The sequence below is a fragment of the Rhinoderma darwinii genome, chromosome 2, assembly GCF_050947455.1.
Source record: "Rhinoderma darwinii isolate aRhiDar2 chromosome 2, aRhiDar2.hap1, whole genome shotgun sequence".
In the NCBI taxonomy this organism is placed as follows: Eukaryota; Metazoa; Chordata; class Amphibia; order Anura; family Rhinodermatidae; genus Rhinoderma; species Rhinoderma darwinii.
The window spans coordinates 71594074-71617344 of NC_134688.1; the positions used below are offsets into that span (position 1 = coordinate 71594074).

The window sequence follows — 23271 nt, forward strand, 5'->3', positions numbered from 1 at the left end:
CATAGAATACCTCTGTGTCATTGGTTGCTATAGGCATAAAAGGAGAGAAACTCATGGTGTGGCCCCCATGTTCCCCTGTCCTCAACCCTATTGAGAACCTTTGGAGCATCCTCAAGCAAAATATCTATGAGGGTTGGAGGCAGTTCACATCAAAACAGAAGCTCTGGGAGGCTATTCTGACATCCTGCAAAGATATTCAAGCAGAAACTGTCCAAATACTCACAAATTCAATGGATACAAGAATTGTGAAGGTGATATCAAAGAAGGGGTCCTATGTTAATATGTAACTTGGCCTGCTAAGTTTTTTTTTGATTGAAAGAGCTTTTGATTTCTGTAAATATGACCTCCTGATGCTACAAATTCAACAAATTACCATTTTAGTTCTCTTTACAACCTTTCAAATGTTTTGATCTCTGTTGTGCATAATAATTTGAAACAGTGCATTTTGTGTTTTTTACTTCTAAAAAAAAATCTGTTATCATTAGATTTGTTCAATAAAATTTGCATTATACTCCAATGGTTGATGGCTTGAAGATTATACTGACTGTCATTTGCATCGACTATTTAGGAAAATCAACGAAAAATAACATTTGCATAATAATTTGGAACGCGGTGTAGTGAGCATTTTGTCCCCACAGGTTTATTTTTTTATTTATTAGAAATGAACGCTCATTTTCCACTGATATGCCATTTTAGTGCCCAATATGTGGTGCCCAGTTTGTGCCACTGCAGACAAATATCTCATAAACTGTTAAGCGGGTTCCCCTGGGTATGGCGATGCCATATATGTGGCCGTAAACTGCTGTTTGGGCACATTGTAGGGTTCAGAAGAGAGGGAGCACCATTTGGCCTTTGGAGAGCAGATTTTACTTGGTAGCTGTTCTGTTTGGGGTATTACTGGTATTTCAGTTTATAATGTGAGAGCATATGTGAGCTGTGCGGAGTATATCAGGGTATAATAAGAGGGTATAATAATGGGGTAAATAAAGAGTAATACGCAGATGTGTGGCCGGTGTAGCACTGATAAATGGTGCCCAATCTTATCCCCCTTTTGGAAAAGCTCTGCACATTTTGTGTCGCTATATTCTGAGAGACAGAACTTTTCTATTTTTTCTCCACCGGAGCCGTGTGAGGGCTTATTTGTTGCGGGACAATCTGTAGTTTTCATTGGTACCATTTAGGGTACATGCGACTTTTTTATCACTTTTATTCCATTTTTTTGGCAAGCAAGGTGACCAAAATCCATCAATTCTGACAATGTTTTTTATTCTTTTTTTTTACGGCTTTCACCGTGCGCTATAAATGACATATTTACTTTATTCTGTGTGTCGATACGATTACAATGATACCATATGTATATAGTTTATTTTATATTTTCAGCCTTTGCACAATAAAATCACTTTTTTTTTTTTAAATCATTTATTTTTTGTATTACCATATTCTGATAGCCATACGTTTTTTTATTATTTTTGTCAAAAAAGCTGTGGGAGGGCTTGTTTTTTTGTGGGACGGCTGTACATGCAACATTTTGATAATTTTTTATTCTGTTTTGGCAGGGGTGGTGACCAAAAAACAGTGATTCTGGAATTTGTTTTTTTCTTATTTGAATTTTTTTTACGGTGTTCACCGTGCAGGGAAAATAACGTTATATCTTTATAGTTTGGGTCGTTACGGACGCGGCAATACCAAATAAGGTTACTTTTTTTTTATGTTTTCAGTTTTTTCCTATGATAAAAGACTTATTATGGGAAAAAAGGAAGTTGATGTTCTTTTAACTTTTTTTTTTTCGTCCCACTAGGGGACTTAAAAGCATGAAGCCCTGATCGCTATTCTAATACACTGCACTACATACCTCCGCGGGTGCTGATCGTTGACATAGCAACTATCTGGTGCGATCTAACCACCTAGATGCAGCGATCGCTTTTGATCGCTGCATCTAAGGGGTTAATCGGCTGGATCGGAGGCTAGCTCCGGTCTTGGCCGTTACATCAGGGTGTCAGCTGTAACAAACAGCTATTACCCGTGGATGACGGCGCAGGCTCAGCTTCTGAGCATGCACTATCTTTTGGCCCTGATAGTAAGCCTTTTAAATAACCCTAAATTACTCCGTGCTTGGCAGACCAGGAATCCATTGTTAGGCCTCCGGTTGCCATAGCTACCACCGGCATTCTGGTGACCGTGTTGCAGGGGTGCCCACAGGTTAGAAAGCACCAAGATGCTGCAATGGCTTTTGATTGCTGTATCTAAGGGGTTAATCGGTAGGATCGGAGGCTAGCTCCGGCCCTGGCCGTTACCGCAGGATGTCAGCTGTAATATACAGCTGACACCCGCTGGTGATGGTGCTGGCTCAGTTTCTGAGCCCACTCCATCACGTACAGTTACGTGAGAAGGCTCTAACACATTAGCACTGACAACGTAACTGTACGTGATTTGGCGGGAAGAGTTTAAAGAGTTGCTTTACAGCAGCACATGGACCATAGGAAACTGTGAACAGGAGGGGACCCGTTGAGTTCTATGGCAGAGTTTTCTAGGCATGATCTGCAACCTGTGCTGAGGTCATTGTGAAGGAAGGGATAGGAGGGGGATCTGTGTCCATCATCTATTGAACAGCTGAGAAGCCATCTCTACAGAACAGGAAGTGTCAGTCTAATGTGAGGCTTAGTGGCCGGAGGGAAACCTGCAAGATTTTAGGATTATTTTTAAACATAGATAATGACATAAAAAAAATATAAAAAAATAACTCAAAATTCTTAAAAAAAATGTACAACATAAAAACTTGATTTAAACAAAAGTTAATTTTCTGATTGCATATTCCCTTTAAGGGTAAAGAACAGGAAGGTACCTTAGACTCAACGCCGGTTCCGATGCAAGAGATTCCACTTTCGGTGAGCTTCATAACAATAGGATTTCCAAATTCAATGCTGAGTACCCGACATATTCCAGGTGTCTCAGTGATCCACAATTTTTAGGTCACAGGTAAATGTCCATGAAATGATTAGACATTCTATGTAAGGTCTTAACAATGTTAACACTAGTTAGCAAAATGATACCTTATATATATCTATGCAAAAGTATCTGAATACATTCACCTTTAATTAGCAATGCAAAGGCTATGTGTTTTATAAGACAATGCACAAAAGAACCAGCCTTTTATACTTGAGTTATTCCAAATGCAATAATCCTCATATGGAATATCATGGTGCAAGAGAATGCCAACCCGTGACACTTCTTAGAATTTATTCTGCAATTCCAGAGCAGCTTCTTCTTCTCATGTTTACTCTATCACCTCAATAGTTTCTGGAATAGAATTTATATGCCACCAAGACTATCTTAAAATAAAATATTGGTTTTAATTAATACTGTACAACATGTTTGCTTTTCATGAAATATGGAGACATAAGGTATATTAATTCTCTTATCAGCGGTAGCTGATGTTTTGCAGCTTCAGGTTTTGCATATTTAATTTCTGCTGTGAACCCAAGCTGGAAACGATTTCTTAAATTCTTCAATTACAAATGTAAAATGTCAACGGTAAGCACAACCAAATTGTTTCAATTTTCTAAACTATTCTCTATAATGCATTAGTAACAGTCTATCATAAATGATTTTATGTACTTTAAGGGAAATCTAGACTGGGCTTGATTTTTTTACCAGTAGTTAATCCATTTTATATCATTTATATTAAAGTGTAATGTTCAGTAAAATATCTTGTAGATATTACAATACTTCCTTCCCGTTTTTTCTATGTAATTTTTGGGGTACTGTAAAAGGATGGTGTTTCGGGGACCCTTCAATGGAAAGAACTGGGGCTGATTTGCAGTGTTAATATTTGAGTGACGAATACGTGCAAAAATGTTTATTTATGTGCATACAGCCAAAACTGTATTTTATTTTTTTTCCTTTGCTTATATAATACTAGCATATTCTCTAGCACTTTACAGAGGTGTTGAACTTGATCAGATTTGAACCTAAGAACCCAATGCTGCAAGGTAACAGTGCTAACTACAAAGGGGGTATTCAGATGTATATATAGCTTAAAAGGATTGTGCCAAGATTGACATTTATCACGTATCCACAGGGAAGGTGATGTCTGATTGCTTGGACCCCCACGATCAATAGAACTGTGGCCGCAAGCCCCTGTTCCTCCTCAAAGTCTATTGGATTCACTGTAGTGCTCGGCTATCTGCGTCATTCCTAAAGACTTTGAATGGAGTGGCACATCGCATGCCACTCCATTCAAACTCCTACTCACTGTAATCATGCAGTGAGGAGGAACTGGGGTTCAGGAACCCGTTCTAGTGATTGTTGGTGGCCCCCAGCGATCAGACATTTATCACCTACCCTGTGGAAAAATGTTGATCTTTGCAAAACCCCTTTAGTCATTGTATAATGAAAATAATGGTTGTATGCTTCAAATTTACCACCTGTGGCTGAAGTGACCGAACCAATTAATTATAATAGGTGTCCTTATATTTTTGGACATTTAATGTAATTGTTTGGACATATGTGTACACACTTTTCTCCATTTTACTGCAGGAGTTATTCAGATAATAACTCAAATTCTCCTATGGCTGTTTTTCAAGCATTGTGAGCAGGAAGCATCTAAGATACCACAATGCTTTTCTATTCAATACATTCAAAATCACGCTACACTATAACCAAACCACCATAATGCATATATATATATATATACACACACACTGTACATAACATTTCAATATTGAAAGCAGGTTTTCACAACCCTTTTATACTGGCCTAAAAGTTAAGAGTTGAAGGCACAGCTGCCTCCATAACAATATGCATTCACAGATGGCCCAATAATAATGTCTACCACTGATGCCCCCCTAAAGAGCTATTTCAATCTCAGATATTTATGCCATAGCCACAGACTATGCCATAAATGTCTAATAGGTGCAGGTCTCAGAGATGCTCCCTCAACATTTGTCACGCATCCAGGTGGGGAATGAGTGGATAAGTGGACATGCATAACTTGTGCATATGCCATAAATCTCCAAGGCCTCATGCACACGGCCGTGCCCGTAATCTCGAGCCCGCATTTTTGGCCCGATCTCCCATTCAAATTATGGGAGCAAGGCCCGTAAAACGCAAAGGATAGAACATGTTCTATCTTTTGCGGTACAGTTCTACGGCCTGGAAACCTATCCATAGCGATACGGAAAGGTGTCCGCGGCCAATAGAACTGAATGGGTCTGTAATTGCGGACCGTATAACAGTCCGCAATTACGGAGATTTTTTTTACGGTCGTGTGCATGGGGACTAAGATGGTAAAACCCCTTTAAGTGACTGCCCCTATATAAATTATGGTATAGCGCCAGGATATCCACAATTTACATAAAACTACAATAAAGGGGTTGCAGCGCTAATAAAGCACAGTGAACCCTTTGATTTTATGCCTGAAATTCCCAGCCCTGTTCTGGTACTGCAACTCAGCTCCATTCACTTGAAGAATCAAATGTCCAAGACATCCCCTTTAATATCTAAAAAAACAGGCGGCAGCAGGGAATGTGTTCAAATAAGTAATACTCAATTAAAATAATACTCATCTGGTAAATTCTCCGCCACCACTCTGGTGCTTCCCGCTAGTTTGTTTACTATTACAGGAAGTGATGACATTCCGTTCCATCCATGTGACCGCTGTAGCCAATCACTGGCCTTAGCAGTGATTCTGGACACAACAGCGGGTCATTGATCAGGCCAGTGATTGGCCGCAGCAGTCACATGGATGGAACAGGATATCATCACTTCCTGTAAAAGGGGCGCTGGAGCGGTGGGGGACTTACCAGGTATTACTATTCTGTTATTTTAGCACATTTCCTGCCAGCCTTTTAAGTGTCTTGGAAAACCCCTTTAACTACCTGGAATTTTTTTCAAAAAGGTAGAAAATATTCTGTACATTTTCCAAAAAAAGGAGGGTCTGTATGAACCTTGGTCTGGTTTTTATGATTGTAACAATTCACTTTTGTTTTTTTAATGTGTTAAAAATTTTCAGGAATAAAAAATAAAGATGAATACTAGACTACTCTCCACGATCTCAGCTTAGCATTCAGCATTGATGTAATCCTCAGCTGCAACACTTACAGATATTCTTAAAGGGGTGATTTTATAAAGATAGCCTCTGTCCATACGTCCTATAAGGAGATAACGACAACAAAAAGTGGAGGCCAGTAAGTAAGAGAGTCTCCCACTTTGCAGGACCAATCTTTCTATGTAATTCATGGGCTTGTTTGTTTTTTGTTTTATTCTTTGTGGCATGGAATGGGAAATTTGTTTCGCTTTTATGGCGTTTACCGTAAAAATAAAAAGTTATCTTTATTCCGCGGGTCAATACGATTACGGCGATACCAATTTTATATAGTTTTTTTATGATGTACTACTTTTACAAAGAAAGAAATATTTATTAAAAAATATTGTTATTGTGTCGGCATATTCTGAGAGCCATAACGTCATTTTTCCATTGATAGAGTGTGAGGGCTTGTTTTTGCTGGGCGAGCGTTACTTATTATTGGTAACATTTTTGGGTACATCTGACTTTTTGATCAGTTTTTATTACAATTTTTGGGGGGAAGCAAAGATGACCAAAAAAGAGCAATTCTAGAATTCCTTATTTTTTTTAACGGCGTTCACCCTGGGGGCTTAATAACATTATATTAGAATAGTTCAGACTTTTACGGATGCGACAAAACCTATTAATATTTTTTTACATTAATTTAGGGAAAGAAATAGGCAAAGGGTTTTTAAATGGTCGTACTTTACTAAAAACATCATTTATTTATTTTTAGTGTCCCTTAGGGGATTTGAACAAGTGATGGTTTGATCGCTGGTACAATACACCATAATTCTTGTGCATAATGCATAATGCATTGCAGTGCATTGTAATTTTTATTAATTCCTATTAACCCCTTAATGCATTATCAAGTACATGCATGTCAAGGAAATGGTCCCCTTCCTGCATTCCAACGTGCATGTACGTAATAATGACCGCGTGGGTACAGAAGCTGTACTTGCACGATCATTGTAGCTGACAGCTGGGCTTCCGGCATGGATTGGAAAACCTCAAATTAAGTTTAACCCCTTAAATGCCAAGGTCAACAGTGGCATTTAAGTGGTTTGACAGCGAGAAGGTGCTCCATCTGTCACCCATGGGCGGCCCGAGAATGCTGATAGGTTGCCATATAGGCTGGGGGGCCTAACTAAGGCCCTCAGGCCTGCCATAACTGTATGCCTATTAGGCTGTACCAGAGGCACGTCCTAATAAACTGCATATCAGTTTTACAGGCATTAATGCTTTAGTATACCAAAGCACTATATCAGTGATCAAAAGATTGCATTGTAAAGTGTACCGCATGGTGAATGCTATATAAAAAACAACAACGGCGGAATTACTTTTTTATTTTTTTGTATCTCCACCCCCCAAAGAAATATGATAAAAGTTAATCAATATGTCCCATGTACCCTAAAACGGTCCCAATGAAATGTACACATCGTCCTGTGAAAAACAAGCCTACGTCGACAAAAAAATAAAAAAGTTATGGCTCTCGAAACGGGGCGATGCAAAAATAAATTATTTTTGTTTCAGTGTTTTTATTGTGCAAAAGTTGTAAAACATAAAAAAAAACCTATAAATGTTATTGATGCTGCAAAGTGATTGGCGTAAATTTTAAACGCGAAAAACAATGATGGAATAGTTGTTTTTTTTTCAAATTCCTCCCCAAAAAAGTTCAACAAGTTAAGTAATATATTATATGTACCCAAGAATGGTGCCATTGAAAATAAGGCTATGTCGATGGAAAAATAAATAAGTTATGAATCTTGGAACACGACGATGGAAAAACCAAAAAAAGAATACCTGGTCATTAAGGCAAATATAGGTCTAGTTGTTAAGCCTCTGGCAGGGCTTAATAGGAGGAGAAAGATGGTAGACTTGGGGACTTTCATTAGGCCCCAGACTACTATGACAACTATTGGCACCCCACAATCATGACGCAGGGAGGTCGATGGCATCACTGTGAACCCTTGCTACAAGCGTGTCAGCGTTTGAAGTTAAAGGGGTATTCCGGTTACAAGTTACCCCCTATCCCCTTAACCTAAGGGTAACTTGTTGTAACCGGAATACCCCTTTAAGTGAATAAAGGAAAAGAACTGCGGCCCCTTGAAACAGATGATGTTTACATGAGCTGGTTACAATTATTGTTTTGGAGGCATAAACTATGCAATCAGCCGACAAAAAAACTACGCCGGCTGACAGCTGCCGTGTTGACACAGGCCAATGATCGGGAGCCAGGGTCTGTACGAGCTCTTGTTCACCTGATTATCTGCCCATGTAAAAATGCCCTAAATCCAAGTGGGTTAAAGGATGTGAACCCTCTGTGCACTGGAGTACAGCTTGTTTTATAAAAGATGTCTATAGAGATGTTTGCGCGTCATGAGCCGGTGATAGGGATGTGTGCGCTTCATGAGCCGGTGATGGAGATGTGTGCATTACATGAGCCGGTGACGGAGATGTGTGCGCTTCATGAGCCGGTGACGGAGATGTGTGCGCTTCATGAGCCGGTGACGGAGAGAAGCGTGCGCGCGTGCGCGCTAAGTTTCATGGTGCGCAGCCGCTCTTGATAACATTTTCATATAATCGCTAAATCACTACATGAATCTCCTTCAGTCCGATCAGGACCCTGACTCCTCCTACACACGTGAGGGGAGCGTCATCCCGTCATCAAGGTCCTTTAGCCCACGATATGACTAAGAATCCAATGAACACGTAATAACACCTCAAGCCCCTCAGAGAGAGGCGTCCTATGCTGCCTGTACAAGGCAGATATTAAATATATATTATTTATATTCTAATATCGGACAACTTCTGTCAGCTAAACGGCTACTTATTATAAGCAATGTATAGTTTGTAATCGTTTTTCTCCTTGGCTGCAGTTGTGCATCATCTGTGTACAGGCATAATTCGGGGCAGCCCTCCCTGTAGATGACGTAGACCTCGGTGTGGCTGCTACCGGTGTTGGACTGATTGATACTTAGAAGGAGCTGATCTCAAAGACAAACAACATGTAAGTAATATAGTGGGGGACCTGTACGTGGCATATGGTGGGGAACCTGTATCTCATGTTGTGACTTAAGATTGTCAGTAGTAATCCATAACTGTGATCCATACACACTCCAAATCTGAGCACACTGGACATGGCTGAGCTGTCATGTCAGCGTCTTTTTTCTGTATGACCAGACGTTTCCCATCTTGAAGTCGTGTGTCCATTGGGGAGACCTTACAAGGGACCCCCAGTTTTCGTTCAGTGGTCCTGATGGTGAGCTGCTTGCTGTGGGGGCAGCTGCTGGTACAACCTCATGTATTATTGCACTGTCTCATAGAGGAGGGCTCATTTAATGCAGTAAAGAAAGACAAAAAGACATTAATGCCATTTTTTCCATGAATTCTTTAGTGTTTCTGAAAAATATTTGAAAACATGATGCCGCTGTCTAGTCCTGCGCTTCTTCTGTTTACCATGGTGACTATAGAAGACATGTCACAAAGATCAGCGACCAATCACTGGCTGCCGCAGTCACGCGCTATCTATAACAAATCTGTGTGCTCAGAGTGACTTCGCTTTCATCAAACTTTTGATACGTCATGGAGACATATGAAAAGTTTGGATCGTGAGGGTCCGGGTGCTGAGACCCCCACTGTTGCTGAAACGAAGTTGCAGAAGTGCTCAGCTGAGTGATTTGCAGCTGTGATCGGCGCTCATCGTCAGGCTGAAGACGGCTCACGTAGATGTTCTATGAGAGCCGTCTTCAGCCTGACAGGGCACAATAATAGTCTATGGGGCCGTGCAGACAGTCCGTGAATTTTGTGCAACGTGAGTCAGTTGCAAAAAAACTCACGACCTGTTCTATATTTGTGCGCTGTTCGCGCATCACGCACCCATTGAAGTCAATGGGTGCGTGAAAACCACGCATGTCACACGGAAGCACTTCCGTGGGACGCGCAACAGCAGTGAAAAGGATGAATGAAAACAGAAAAGCACCACGTGCTTTTCTGTTTACAAACATCCAAACGGAGTGTCATAATGATGGCGGCTGCGCGAAAATCACGCAACCACGCATCATATGGTGATGACACACAGAGCTGTTAAGTGCCTTATTGCGCACGCAAAACGCCGCGTTTTTTGCGTGCGCAAAACGCACACGCTCGTGTAAACCAGGCCTAAGTGAAAGAAAGCCATTTTTATTTTTTTACAGCGTACACATCATAAATGACGCAAAAAATTTGTTGTGCAGGTTAATACGGCCGTGCCAATACCAAATGTGTATATTTTATGTATTGAGACTTATTTTAATGTTTATTGTAAAAAAGGTGTATGTGTATTTTTTTTCATTTAACGTTACTTTATGTTTTTACTAGCATATGTCTATATGCCAGTACATTAGCCTGTGTATTGATAGTACACAGGCAGTCGTTAGGACATACCATATTTCCTGTTGTTAGGGAATACTTAGGTAAGACAGCCCTGGGGGTCCTTCAATGGACGCTGGGCTGTCTGCCCATATATGGTATGTCCCTCAATCGCGTCACAGGGTTTCCCTGTGATGCGATTCAAGGGGCATCCCCCCTTCTCATTTTCACCTTGAATGCTGCGGTCAGCTTTGATCGCAGCATTCAGGGGAATAACGGCAGAGATAAGAGGTTTCTCTGATCTCCGCCGTTAGAGTGGGGCTGCGGCTGTGTAACACAGCCATTGCCCTGCTCCTGACAATAAGTGCACGCGCTGTCAGCATGAGGTGATGCTGCCGACACTGCACTAATGATTGGAACGATTCAGGAACTAAAGACAAACATGGTGTTTTGCAGTGCGTCCGCCATGCTCGGTCTTCAGTGCCGCCGCTAATTAGTGCAGCGCTGGTCGCATCACATCATGCTGAACCGCGCACTTGTCAGCGGGGCAATGGCTGTACTACATAGCTGCATCCCCGCTGTAACAACATTTATGTATTACTATACTAATCTGCGGCCGCACAGCTTAGTATCGAAATACATGAAATAACGGTATCGAACATAGAAACAGTATCGAAGTTTCGATGCACCGTGCATCCCTACATCCATAAATGGACACAGACGACTGGAGCTTCTCCTGGAGTAGAATCCCCGGTCACAGCGTCGGCAATGCTGTGGACGGGGATTCCGCTGCAGGAGTTTCCCCTGATGTCACTGTCCATATATGGACAGAGACATCAAGCAGCGCTCCAGGAGCGGAATCCCCAGCCACACTGGGATTCCGCTCCTTCAGGGAGCTACAGTGGCGCTATCTACAGGAAGGGGGGGTTGCTATCTACAAGGGGGCTGTGTGGCACTACCTACAAAAAAGGACAATGTGCTGGAGCACACAAAATGCCCAGCTTTCCCAGCTATCAAATAAATGTGTGGAAATAAAACTGATATAACTTTTATTTAGTTGAAATAATTCTAAGTCTAATTAATCCTTTTAGCTAGACTAAATAAAAGTTATATCTTAGTTTATTTCCACACATTTATTTGATAGCTGGGTATTTTGTGTGCTCCTGCACAGTTGTCCTTTTTTGAATGTTTTGCCCGCCAGCTATCAGGGTCATTTCGTAGTCCTTGCGCTACCTACAAAGGGGCTGTGGGCTGTGTGGCGCTACCAACCAGGGAGCTGTGTGGCGCTACCAACCAGGGAGCCGTGTGGCGCTACCAACCAGGGGGCCGCGCGGCGCTCCCTACCAGGGGGCCGTGCGGCGCTCCCTACCAGGGGGGCATGCGGCGCTCCCTACCAGGGGGCCGTGCGGCGCTCCCTACAGGGAGAATCTGTGAGTGGTGGGCTGATGGTCATTTTACTGTGAGTGCGGGGCTGATAGTCTTCCAATTGAAATTAATAGGAGGCAGAAAATACCTGCGCTGCTCGTTTGGAGCTTTTTTTCCTGCGTCTTTTGCATTCGCTTCAACGGCTTAAGAAAAAACACAAAAAAGGTCAAACAACGCTGTCAGTTCCTGAAGGAATTTTGAGGCAGATATTTTTTGCCTTACAATAAAAGCTGTGTGAACATGCCCTACGGGTGTAGTGATTTTTTTTTTTTAGCCGTTTTCTGTCTTTCTCAAAACAATTTTTGGTAGGGGTGCCCTAAGGAAATTTTATTTTTCCAGTGCTGCCTCGAGTCCGAAAAGGTTGGGAAACTCTGTACTAGGCTACAGGATCCCGTCGTGGAGCAGCTCAGTTTGTCATGGGAACGAGGCCTAAGTGAGTACAATTTTTGTTTGGGGGCACTGTCTACAAGGGGGAGGTAGGGGACTGTATGGCACTGTCTACAAGGGGGAGGTGGGGGACTGTTTGGCACGATCTACAAAAAGGAGGTGGGGGATTATGGCACGGTCTACAGGGAGGCTATATGGCAAAATCTACAGGGGGGCATTATACTGTGTGGGGGCCACTAAGCGGACATTATACTGTGTAGGGGTACTACATGTGGCATAATTCTGTGGGCACAATTAGAGGACAAAACTGTGTCCTTGAAGGGGTTGTAATATATTATTATACTGTATGGGGCACTAAAGGGGCATTAGAATTTTTCTATGGGGCATTTATTTTTTTTTTAATGATGGGGTAGTGCGCTGAAAGTTAATTTCTCACGGGGCGCCATCTATCCTAAGGCCGGCCCTGCGTGTCCGCATTGATTTTGTAAGCTTTGCGTTCTGTCTGTGTTTCTTTTAAGCCACGTTTGAGCCATATTTTCTCCCACTGCCCAGCCAATAAATGTGGGTGAAAAATAAGAGGTTGTGTATTCAGGTTCCATTGACTTCTATAGGAAACATAAGCTTCTTGTATGGAGAACAATTCTACATGTTGGCTAACAATGTGGTATCCTGGAGCTTCCAAACTCAGAAATATAGGCAGGAAATACCCTCATGCCAACCTGACCATTTTATTGAGGATCCTTTACCTCAGCATATGGCCATGTTCAAACAGGGCGGAAACGCTACATAAAAGTACACAGCGTATCCGTCCTAGAACCTGCAGGGAATTCCGCCTGAAAAACGACACCAAATATTGGAGTGTTTTTTCTGGCGGAAAGTCCGCTGCCGAATACGGTGGTTAGTAAAAAAAAGTTTACTTACCCTGTTCTCCATTGTCATGGCGACGCGTCCCTCTGTTGTCCGTGCAGTCCGGCCTTCTGGGAGGAGGCTGCAGCCTGTGATTGGCTGCAGCACTCACATGGGATGAAACGTGAGGCCGGCCTGGATGGAGAACAGAGGAAAGCGTCGCTATGACAATTCCCTCAGGTGGTAAGTATAAACCTTTTAATTTATTTTAAACCCAAAAAAACTTCTTCCGCTTTTCCGCCACAAAGTCGCAACTTTTGCTTTTTGTTGCAGGTTTTACCTCCCTATTGAATTCAATGGGAAAACCCGCAACAGAAAGCAACAGGTACGCATGCTGCCGATTCTTCAGCATATTTTTTCCGCTTCATATGGATGAGATTTGTCCAAATCTCCTCCACGCAGCTGCTGTATTTTCTGCAATGAAAGCTGTTGAGGGACTTGGAGACAAGTTAACAAGTATCCAACAGAAAACAATATAAATAGCCGGTAAGAATTACTCAAAAGCCGCAATTGAGATGTAATGGTTAAAGGGGGTTTACTGTTTGATTGTAATCATTCAATGCCAATCTCCGCTGCCCTCTGACCTTTTTGTTCACAAAGTGTACGTAGTGATGTGATGTTCATGTAATTGTGGCAGCCTATCGAGGCCTCCTGCAGTGATGTTTCGTCCATGCTGATGTCATGTAGCGGTGATTGGCCGCTGTGGTCATGTGATGTCACAGGATGTGATTACGTACACAGGAAAAACTGGGAGCTGGAAAAGTACAGAATCAATGGAAAACATTAATATAACATTTTCAGCGTACAAATCTTTTTTTTTTTTTTTTACACCCAGGAAAAACGTTTAGGCTATGTTCAGACGGAGTATTTTGCAGAGTTTTTGGACGCGGAAACCGCGTCGCAAAAACGGCCCGAGAACGCCTCCCATTGATTTCAATGGGAGGCGTCGGCGTCTTTTTCCCGCGAGCAGTAAAACTGCCTCGCGGGAAAAAGAAGCGACATGCCCTATCTTCGGGCGCTTCCGCCTCTGACCTCCCATTGACTTCAATGGGAGGCAGAGAAAGCGTATTTCGCGCTGTTTTATGCCCGCGGCGCTCAATGGCCGCGGGCGAAAAACGGCGCGAAAAACGGCGCGAAAATCGGCGTGCAGGGAGAGGAAAATCTGCCTCAAAGTTCCAAACTGAATTTTGAGGCAGATATTCCTCCCCCAAAATACTCCGTGTGAACATAACCTTAAAGGGATTTCGTCACCACAGACATTAGTGGCATATCCTAGCGTTATGTCACCAATATCCGAAATGCGGGGTCCGACTTATGACCTCACGCCAATCACTAGAATAGACTCACAGTGGCGCTAGTGAAAGCACTGCCCCGCTTTCTCATGTGCCAGCTCTGCGCAGTCACATGGACAGCCATTGACTATAACCATCAATCATGTAGCTTTCCGGGAAAAGCAGCGCTGACGGGAGACAAGTGTCACAGCGATTTCCTAGCTCCATTGTCAATGCAACCTAATAATTGCCAGAGGTTCTCATTAGTTGGAGCTCCACCGATCGGACATTGATGACATATCCTAGTAATATGGCACCAATGGCTATGGTGAGAAAACTTTAGGGGTTCTCATGATTAAAATATGAAATTTCTCTGTTAGATCTCACAAAACAGAAGGTTCACCTTATGTGTCTAGTGCTGGTGGACACACACATGGTCGGTAGCTCAGTCCCACCACCCCGGATCTTCTTGTACATAGGTGGTAGCGTCATTCCTGCTGTTCTGCAGGGTAGCCTACAGAAATGGGCACACGAGAGGTGGTGTCTTCTCATTAGCACTGAGCAGATTTGGTGGACTTTTTAAAGATTACCAGGGGGCGCCATAACACGTATGTAACCGCAATATCTAAACACAGGAGCCTTTTTTTAAACCCTTAACGACATGTCACGTACTGGTACGCGGCAGCCGTTAAGGGGAAATATGGAGCGGGCTCACGGGCTGAGCTCGATCCATACACAGCGGGTGATGGATGTGTGATACAGCCGACACCTCACTGCAACGGGCGGAATAAAAGATCACTTTGATTCCGCCCGTTTAATACCTTAACCCCTTCCCGCTCCTGGACGTACTATTACGTCATGGCAGCTGTATCGTTCGCGCTCCATGACGGAATAGTATGTCTCGGGAGTAACGGCCGTTTCGGCCGTCCTCCCGACACATACAGGAGCTGTGACAGCTGCTGTCTTGTTCAGCAGCTGTCACAGCTCCTACAGCGGGGACCGATCGCTGTGTCCCCGCTGATTAACCCCTTAAAAGCTGCGTTCTATAGAGATCGCGGCTTTTTAGGGGTTAAGCTGCCATCGCCGGCCTGCTACACGATAGCGGCCAGCGATGGTGACTATGGCAACCGGACACCAAACAATGGCGTCCGGCTATGCCATAGACGGAAGCCTAGTGGGTCCTGACAACGTCAGGACCCACTATGCTTGCTGTCAGTGAGTAGTTGACAGTTCTAATACACTGCACTACGCATGTAGTGCAGTGTATTAGAATAGCGATCAGGGCCTCCTGCCTTCAAGTCCCCTAGTGGGACAAAGTAATACAGTAAAAAATAAAAGTATTAAAAGTAAAAGTCCCCCTTTTTCCCTTATCACTCATTTATTATTAATAAAAATATATAAACAAACAAATAAACTATACATAATTGGTATCGCCGCGTCCGTAACGGCCTGAACTACAAAATTATTTCGTTATTTATCCCGCGCGGTGAACGCCGTAATGGAAAATAATAATAAACCGAACCACAATCACAATTGTTTGGTCACTTCACCTCCCAAAAATTGAATAAAAAGAGATCAAAAAGTCGCATGTACCTAAAAATGGTACTGATCGGAACTACAGTTCGTTACGCAAAAAAGAAGTCCTCGCACGGCTTTATTGATTGAAAAATAAAAAAAGTTCTGGCTCTTAGAATAAGGTAACCCAAAAAGTAAATGATTGTTTACAAAACGTATTTTATTGTGCAAACGCCGTAAGACATAAAAAAAAAATATAAACATCTGGTATCGCCCTAATCGTATCGCCACGCAGAATAAAGTGAATATGTCATTTATAGCGCACGGTGAACGCTGTAAAAAAAAAAGAATAAAAAAACAATAGTAGAATTGCTGTTTTTTAGTCACCACTCCACCTAAAAATAGAATAAAAACTGATCAAAAAGCCGCATGCACCCCAAGAAAACTACAATGCATTCCTCAAGGGGTCTAGTTTCCAAATTGGGGTCACTTTTGGGGGGTTCCCAATGTTTTGGCACCACAAGACCTCTTCAAACCGGACATGGTGCCTAATAAAAAAGAGGCCTCAAAATCCACTAGGTGCTCCTTTGCTTCGGAGGCCGGCGCTTCAGTCCATTACCACACTAGGGCCACGTGTGGGATATTTCTCTAACCTGCAGAATCTGGGCAATACGTATTAAGTTGCGTTTCTGTGATAAATCCTTTTGTGTTATAAAAAAAAATGGTATAAAGAGGATTTTCTGACAAAAAAAAAAATGTAAATTTCACCTCTACTTTGCTCTAAATTTCTGTGAAACACCTAAAGGGTTCATAAACTTTCTAAATGCTGTTGTGAATACTTTGAGGGGTCTAGTTTCTGAAATGGGGTTTTTGATAGGGGTTTCTAATATATGGGCCCCTCAAAGCAACTTCAGAACTGAACTGGAACCTAAAAAAATTAATAAATGAGGCAATACTTCGCTTCTTACATTATACTGATAATGAGCCGTGCCCACCCCGAGATGGCCCCAGTTTTGACCGTTTGTATAAACGGAGACCCCTATTAGACCGTTCCAGTGCCCGGTTTTCCCAAGCATTCACCCCCGAGAAGTGTATTTCTATTAATGAGTCCCTGGTACATTTTAAAGGGAGGGTTCAATTCCGCGAGTACCTGCCGGGTAAGAAGACAAGGTATGGTGTGAAGATGTATAAGCTGCGAGAGTGCATCCGGGTATACCTACAGGTTTAGGCTATATGAAGGAAAGGCCACCCCCAAACCAGACTGCATCCTGGACTACAATAGGTACATGGGAGGGATGGACTTGTAAGATTAAGCCCTGAAGCCCTACAGCGCCATGCGGTGTGGTATAAGAAGCTGGCCGGGCACATCATACAGATGGCTTTGTACAATGTGTACGTGCTACGTCGATGTGCAGGCCAGACGGGAACTTTCCTGGAATTTCAAGAGGTGATTATCAAGAAGCTAATCTTTAGGGACCACGAAGGGGGGGCACCCAGTGCTTCTGGAAGCGGGGCCACACGCATCGTACCAAGGCGGCAACACTTTCCAGGAGAAGTTCCCCAAACTGGCAAGAAGGGAAAAAGTCAAAAGAGGTGCAAAGTCTGCTATAAGAGGGGGATAAGGGAGGACACAATATATCAATGTGACACGTGTCCCGAATAACCAGAGCTCTGTATGAAAGTCAGTTTTAAAATTTATCATACATCCCTTGGTTTATAATTTACCCCAATTTTACTTACCCTGATGCACTCCGCACAGCTTATCCCCCCTCGTCTTTCCCCTCTGAGCCCTACTGTGTGTCCAGGCAGCTGATAACAGCCACATGTAGGGTATTGCCGTACCCGGGATAACCCACATTACAGTTTATGGGGTGTAGGTCTCTGGTCAAAATGCTCACTACACCTCTAGATGAATGCCTTAAGGGTGTAGTTATTAAAACGGGGTCACTTCTTGCGGGTTTCAACTGTACTGGTACCTCAGGGGCTTCTGCATACATGACTTCGCACTAGAAAATCCCCAGTAGGCCAAATGGTGGTCCTTTCCTTCTGAGCCCTCCCATGGGCCCAAACGGCAGTTTATCACAACAAATGGGGTATTGCGGCACTCAGAACAAATTGCGCAACAGAATGGGGTATTTTGTTTCTTGTGAAAATAAGAAATTTTAAGCCAAAACTACATATTATTTGAAAAAAATAATTGTGTTTTCATTCCCAGCCCAATTCAAATAAGTTCTGTGAAAAAACTATGGTGTCAAAATGGTCACAACACCCATAAATGAATTCCTTGAGGGGTGTAGTTTCCAAAATGGGGTCATTTGTGGTTGGTTTCTATTGCTTTGATACCTCTGGGGCTCTGCAAATGCGACATGGCACCCGAAAACCAATCCAGCAAAATCTGGACTCCAAAGAACACACATTGCTTCTTTCCTTCTGAGCCCTCCCATGGGCCCAAACGGCAGTTTATCACCACAAATGGGGTATTGCCGCACTCAGGACAAATTGGGCAACAAAATGGAGTATTTTATTTCTTGTGAAAATAAGAATTTTTGAGCTAAAATGACATATTATAGGAAAAAATATATATATTTTTAATTCCCAGCCCAATTCAAATAAGTTCTGTGAAGAAACTATGGGGTCTAAAAGGTCACATTACCCATAAATGAATTCCTTGAGGGGTATAGTTTCCAAAATGGGGTCACTTCTGATGGGTTTCCGTTGCTTTGATACCTCTGGGGCTCTGCAAATGCGACATGGCACCCGAAAACCAAACCAGCAAAATCTGTACTCCAAAGAACACACAGCGCTCCTTCCCTTCTGAGGCCTCCCATGGGCCCAAACGGCAGTCTATTGCCACAAATGGGGTATTGCCGCACTAAGGACAAATTGGGCAACAAAATGGGGTATTTTGTTCCCTGTGAAAATAAGAAATTTTGATCACAAATGACATTTTATTGGAAAAAATGACATTTTTTTCATTTCACAGCCCAATTCAAATACGTGCTGTGAAAAAACTGTGCGGTCAAAATGGTAACAACAACCATAAATTAATTCCTTGAGGGGTGTAGTTTCCAAAATGGGGTCACTATTGGGGGATTCCTACTGTTTTGGCACCTCAACACCTCTTCAAACCCGGCATGCTGCCTAAAATATATTATAATAAAAAAAGAGGACTTAAAATGCACTAGGTGCTTCTTTGCTTCTAGGGCTTGTGTTTTAGTCCACGAGCGCATTAGGGCCACATGTGGGTCATTTCTAAAAACGGCAGAATCTGGACAATACATATTTAGTAGTGTTTCTCTGGTAAAACCTTCTGTGTTACAGAAAAAAAATGAATAAAATTTAAATTCAGCAAGAAAAATGAAATTTGCAAATTTCACCTCCACTTTGCTTTAATTCCTGTGAAATGCCTGAAGGGTTAAAAAACTTTCTAAATGCTGTTTTGAATACTTTGAGGGGTCTAGTTTTTAAAATGGGGTGTTTTATCAGGGTTTCTAATACATAGGCCCCTCAAAGCCACTTCAGAACTCAAGAGGTACCTTAAAAAAAAGGCTTTTGAAATTTTCTTAAAAATATGAGAAATTGCTGTTTATGTTCTAAGCCTTGTAACGTCCAAGAAAAATAAGTGTTCAAAAAACTATGCCAATCTAATTTAGACATATGGGAAATGTGAACTAGTGACTATTGTGGGTGGTATAACTGTCTGTTTTACAAGCAGATGCATTTCAATTCTGAAAAATGCAATATTTTCTAAATTTTCTCTAAATTTTGCAATTTTTCACCAATAAACACTGAATATATCGACCAAATTTTACCACGAACATGAAGCCCAATGTGTCACGAGAAAACAATCTCAGAATCGCTTGGGTAGGTTTAAGCATTCCGACGTTATTACCACATAAAGTGAAATATGTCAGATTTGAAAAATGGGCTCTGAGCCTTAAGGCCAAAACTAGGCTGCGTCCTTAAGGGGTTAAATGCTGCGGTCAATTGCGATTGCGGTATTTAAAATGTTTGAGGAGGCACCCCCCTGATTCTAACACGCCATTGAGCCCCCCCCCATGCGCGGCACAATCAGCCGTTTACAGTGGTTGCTATGGCAGCCTGGGGGCCTAATAAAGGCCCCCAGGTCTGCCATCATTGTATTCCTTTGAAGAGCAGGGCTTCAAAGGAGACCTGTCAGAATCACAATATACTGCAATACATTAGTATTGCAGTATATCATGCAAGTGATCCAACGATCGCTGCTTCAAGTCCCCAAGGACTAGTATAAAAAGTAAAAAACTGTTAAATAAAGATTTTTATAATGGTCCAAAAAAAATTAAAAAGCTCAAAAAAAAACCTTTTCCCATTTTTTTCCCCTAAAGCAATGTTAAAAATTTCTTCAAGCGACACAACGACTTCATGACGCACCAACTTTTTTTTATGTATTTCTTTTTTTCTTATACATTTAATTAAAACTCCCTTTTATAGACTCTACATCTAGAAATAGATGAGAAAAATACTAGAAGAAAATGGTTTTGTCAGTCTGTAAGGTCTCATGCTCATGACCGTAGCCATGTGCACGGCCGTGATTTTTGGGTCAGCCGGCAGCGGTGTGTCACCCGCGAGCCGCCTGCAAATCGCGGGCTATGTACATGGTCGCGGCTATTATTTTCAATGAGCCCGGACCATAGAACACGGCCGTAATAAGGCATGAATGTTCTCTTTGCGGTCCGGGCTCCTGGGCCTTGCAAGGACCGTGAAAACCACGGTCGTGTGCATGGCCCCATAGAAGTGAATGGGGCCGCAATTCTCCGGTGGATTTTCGTGGGAATTGCGGCCGCAAAAGCACGTTTGTGTGCATGGGGCCTAAGGCTTTCTACGAACACCTGAAACAAATACTCTTGTAGCATTCTGGCACTAATAAACTGGTGCTTCATCATCTTTTGGATATGAAACAGCTTAGACTCTGTTCACACTTCGTTTTCCATCTGATGTATATGTCAAGAGTATTCCCTGACGATTACCTCTAATGGAAGGCTGTGATGTATCCCACTGTATTGGCATACGTCACCCATTCTCTCCCGTTGTGTAAAGAAGTATACTGCGCGATATGTTTTTTTAACTGTATGCCGCTGTATAGGAAAGCACAGCAGACTACACTTTCCTATACAGCTGATGCATACCGGCCCAGCATATGCCAAAAGGACACTTTTGGCGTACGCTGGGCGCAATGAGCCCTATGGATACGTTTGGTAAATGTGCCAGGAGCTTTCCCGGCACAAAAGAAATGTGACCTGAGCCTTAGCTTACCTGTTTCCATTGTAGACATAGGGGTCATGGAAGGTTTCTGCTGCAGTAAGCTTCCTCCCAACCAAAGATAAAGTAGCGTAAGCCTACCCCTTTCCCAAATGTATTGTATCTCAGAAATGTAGAGGAGACCATATGGACACACATAGAAAATGTCATACGTATGTTTTATTTCCATCCATGTTTTGTGCTACAATATTTCTATTTTTCCGGCTGTATTTGGGCAGCGTGGCATTTTATTGCTGCAAATTCCACTGTGAGGTAATTTTACGTGTATATGAATTATCTGTAAAATGTTATTATATGATGGCCGACGTTTCAGAGGTAAATGTCAGCGGCTTTCAGTGTTAGAATTTGTAGAAGGAAAGGAAATGTCAGCACAGTAATGACTGTAATGTTGTTCTTCTTTTAGGTCAAAGGTAACATTTAAAATTACTCTTACAGCGGACCCCCGGCTTCCTTATAAAGTGTAAGTAGAAATCCTTTCTCAGAGATTTTATACCGTAACCCCTTGTTGCCTGCCCCACGTGAATTCATGGGCTAATGGCATAGGCCCGTTTCCTTAGCCCGTTCCGTTGTGTTGCCTGTGGGATGGCGCTGGGCGCTCCTGCGTATGTTTCATAAATGTCTAAGGTCTGAAAACCTCATTCATGTAAAATCACAGCGGCCACAAGATCTGATATTTTGAGATTTGCTAAGATTTAAAAGGGCAGATTCCAGTTGTCTTAGGCCTCATGCCCACTTGTTATTTTTGTTATTTTTGTCAGGGTTCTATCCGTTTTTTTAACTGATAGCAACCTGGCACATTCATTTCAATGTGGCCATGCACACTTGTGTTGTTTTGACGGAACCGTGCGGCCATTCCGGCAAAAATAGGGCAGGTCCGACTTTTTTTATATAGAATCTTTTATTATGTTTTATTAGAATGTCACAAGTCTGTGTGTACCCAAACTGTTCTATGTAAAATGTATGGAAATCTTTGACATGACAAAACTTCCTCTGGTAAAGACAGCTGACCACCGGGGGTTTCAGGAATGGACCCGTGGCAATAAGCTGTTTGCTTGGATGCCGATACTAAGAGATGGTGGTTTTTATTATGGGTTCTCTGCAATTTGTTTAACCACTTCCTGACCACAAGCTTTACCCCCTTCCTGACCACAAGCTTTACCCCCTTCCTGACCACAAGCTTTACCCCCTTCCTGACCACAAGCTTTACCTCCTTCCTGACCACAAGCTTTACCTCCTTCCTGACCACAAGCTTTACCCCCTTCCTGACCACAAGCTTTACCCCCTTCCTGACCACAAGCTTTACCCCCTTCCTGACCAGGCCCATTTTCAAGTTTTAGCCATATGCCAATTTAAAAGCAACTTTTTGCTCTATTACTCTCTCAACCTACGTGTATTTGGTCTTGTTTTTTCTCAGAACATATTGGGCATCCATATTGTGTAAAAAAAAATAATGGAGGAAGCAAGCGCCGCTGGGAGGAGCAATGTGATCGCTGTGACAGCCTGTCACAGCGATCACATGACCGGGTCCCCGGGTAAAAGCTCTGTGATACAGCTGTATCACAGAGCTCCTCACAGTCGGCGGGTAAGCACCGCCGGGGGGAGTAATGTGATCATTGTGACCTGATATCACAACGATCACATGATCGGGGACCACGCTGAGTGGTCTCCAGTTGAAGCTCCGCGATATAGCGGTTTAGAGGCATTCTGGAACGTCCTTGGAGAGTTAAGTGCGGTCCACCAGGACGATTATAGTCTATGGGCTGGTAAAAGAAGCGTTTTTTTTATGCTCCCAATTGATTTTAGTTTTATATTCCCTTCCCAGAGATGGGATAAAAAATGTTCTTTTAAATTTGAAGCTAAAGGAGCTTTATTTTTGGAAAGCATTAAAAGATGATAGAATGGAGATATTGTAATGTGGGGCTGATCTGCTGCAAAAGTTTTTTTTAAGGCTACATTCACACGAGCGTATCAGATTCACGGGAGTGAAAAATGCGTGTGAATCTAGTCCGTTCTGCATCAGTGTGTTTTGCGAGTGGCACGCGTTATTCACGCACT

At 42.6% G+C, this 23271-nt stretch overlaps 1 protein-coding gene across 4 annotated transcripts in view; it reads left to right on the forward strand.

Moving 5' to 3' along the window:
- The first annotated feature begins 8667 nt into the window (after positions 1-8667).
- The window catches only part of UFM1 (ubiquitin fold modifier 1), a 32506-nt gene continuing 17902 nt past the window's right edge, over positions 8668-23271 (forward strand). The window contains exons 1-4 of one of the 4 annotated variants that reach the window (XM_075851743.1): positions 8668-8776; positions 8944-9074; positions 13406-13457; positions 21620-21676. In XM_075851743.1, coding sequence (XP_075707858.1) covers positions 13429-13457; positions 21620-21676 — 86 coding nt within the window. In that variant the 5' untranslated portion in view covers positions 8668-8776; positions 8944-9074; positions 13406-13428. Of the gene's footprint in view, positions 8777-8943; positions 9075-12198; positions 12273-13405; positions 13458-21619; positions 21677-23271 lie in introns of those variants that run through there. The other 3 variants (XM_075851744.1, XM_075851746.1, XM_075851745.1) reach the window with 3 other exon arrangements.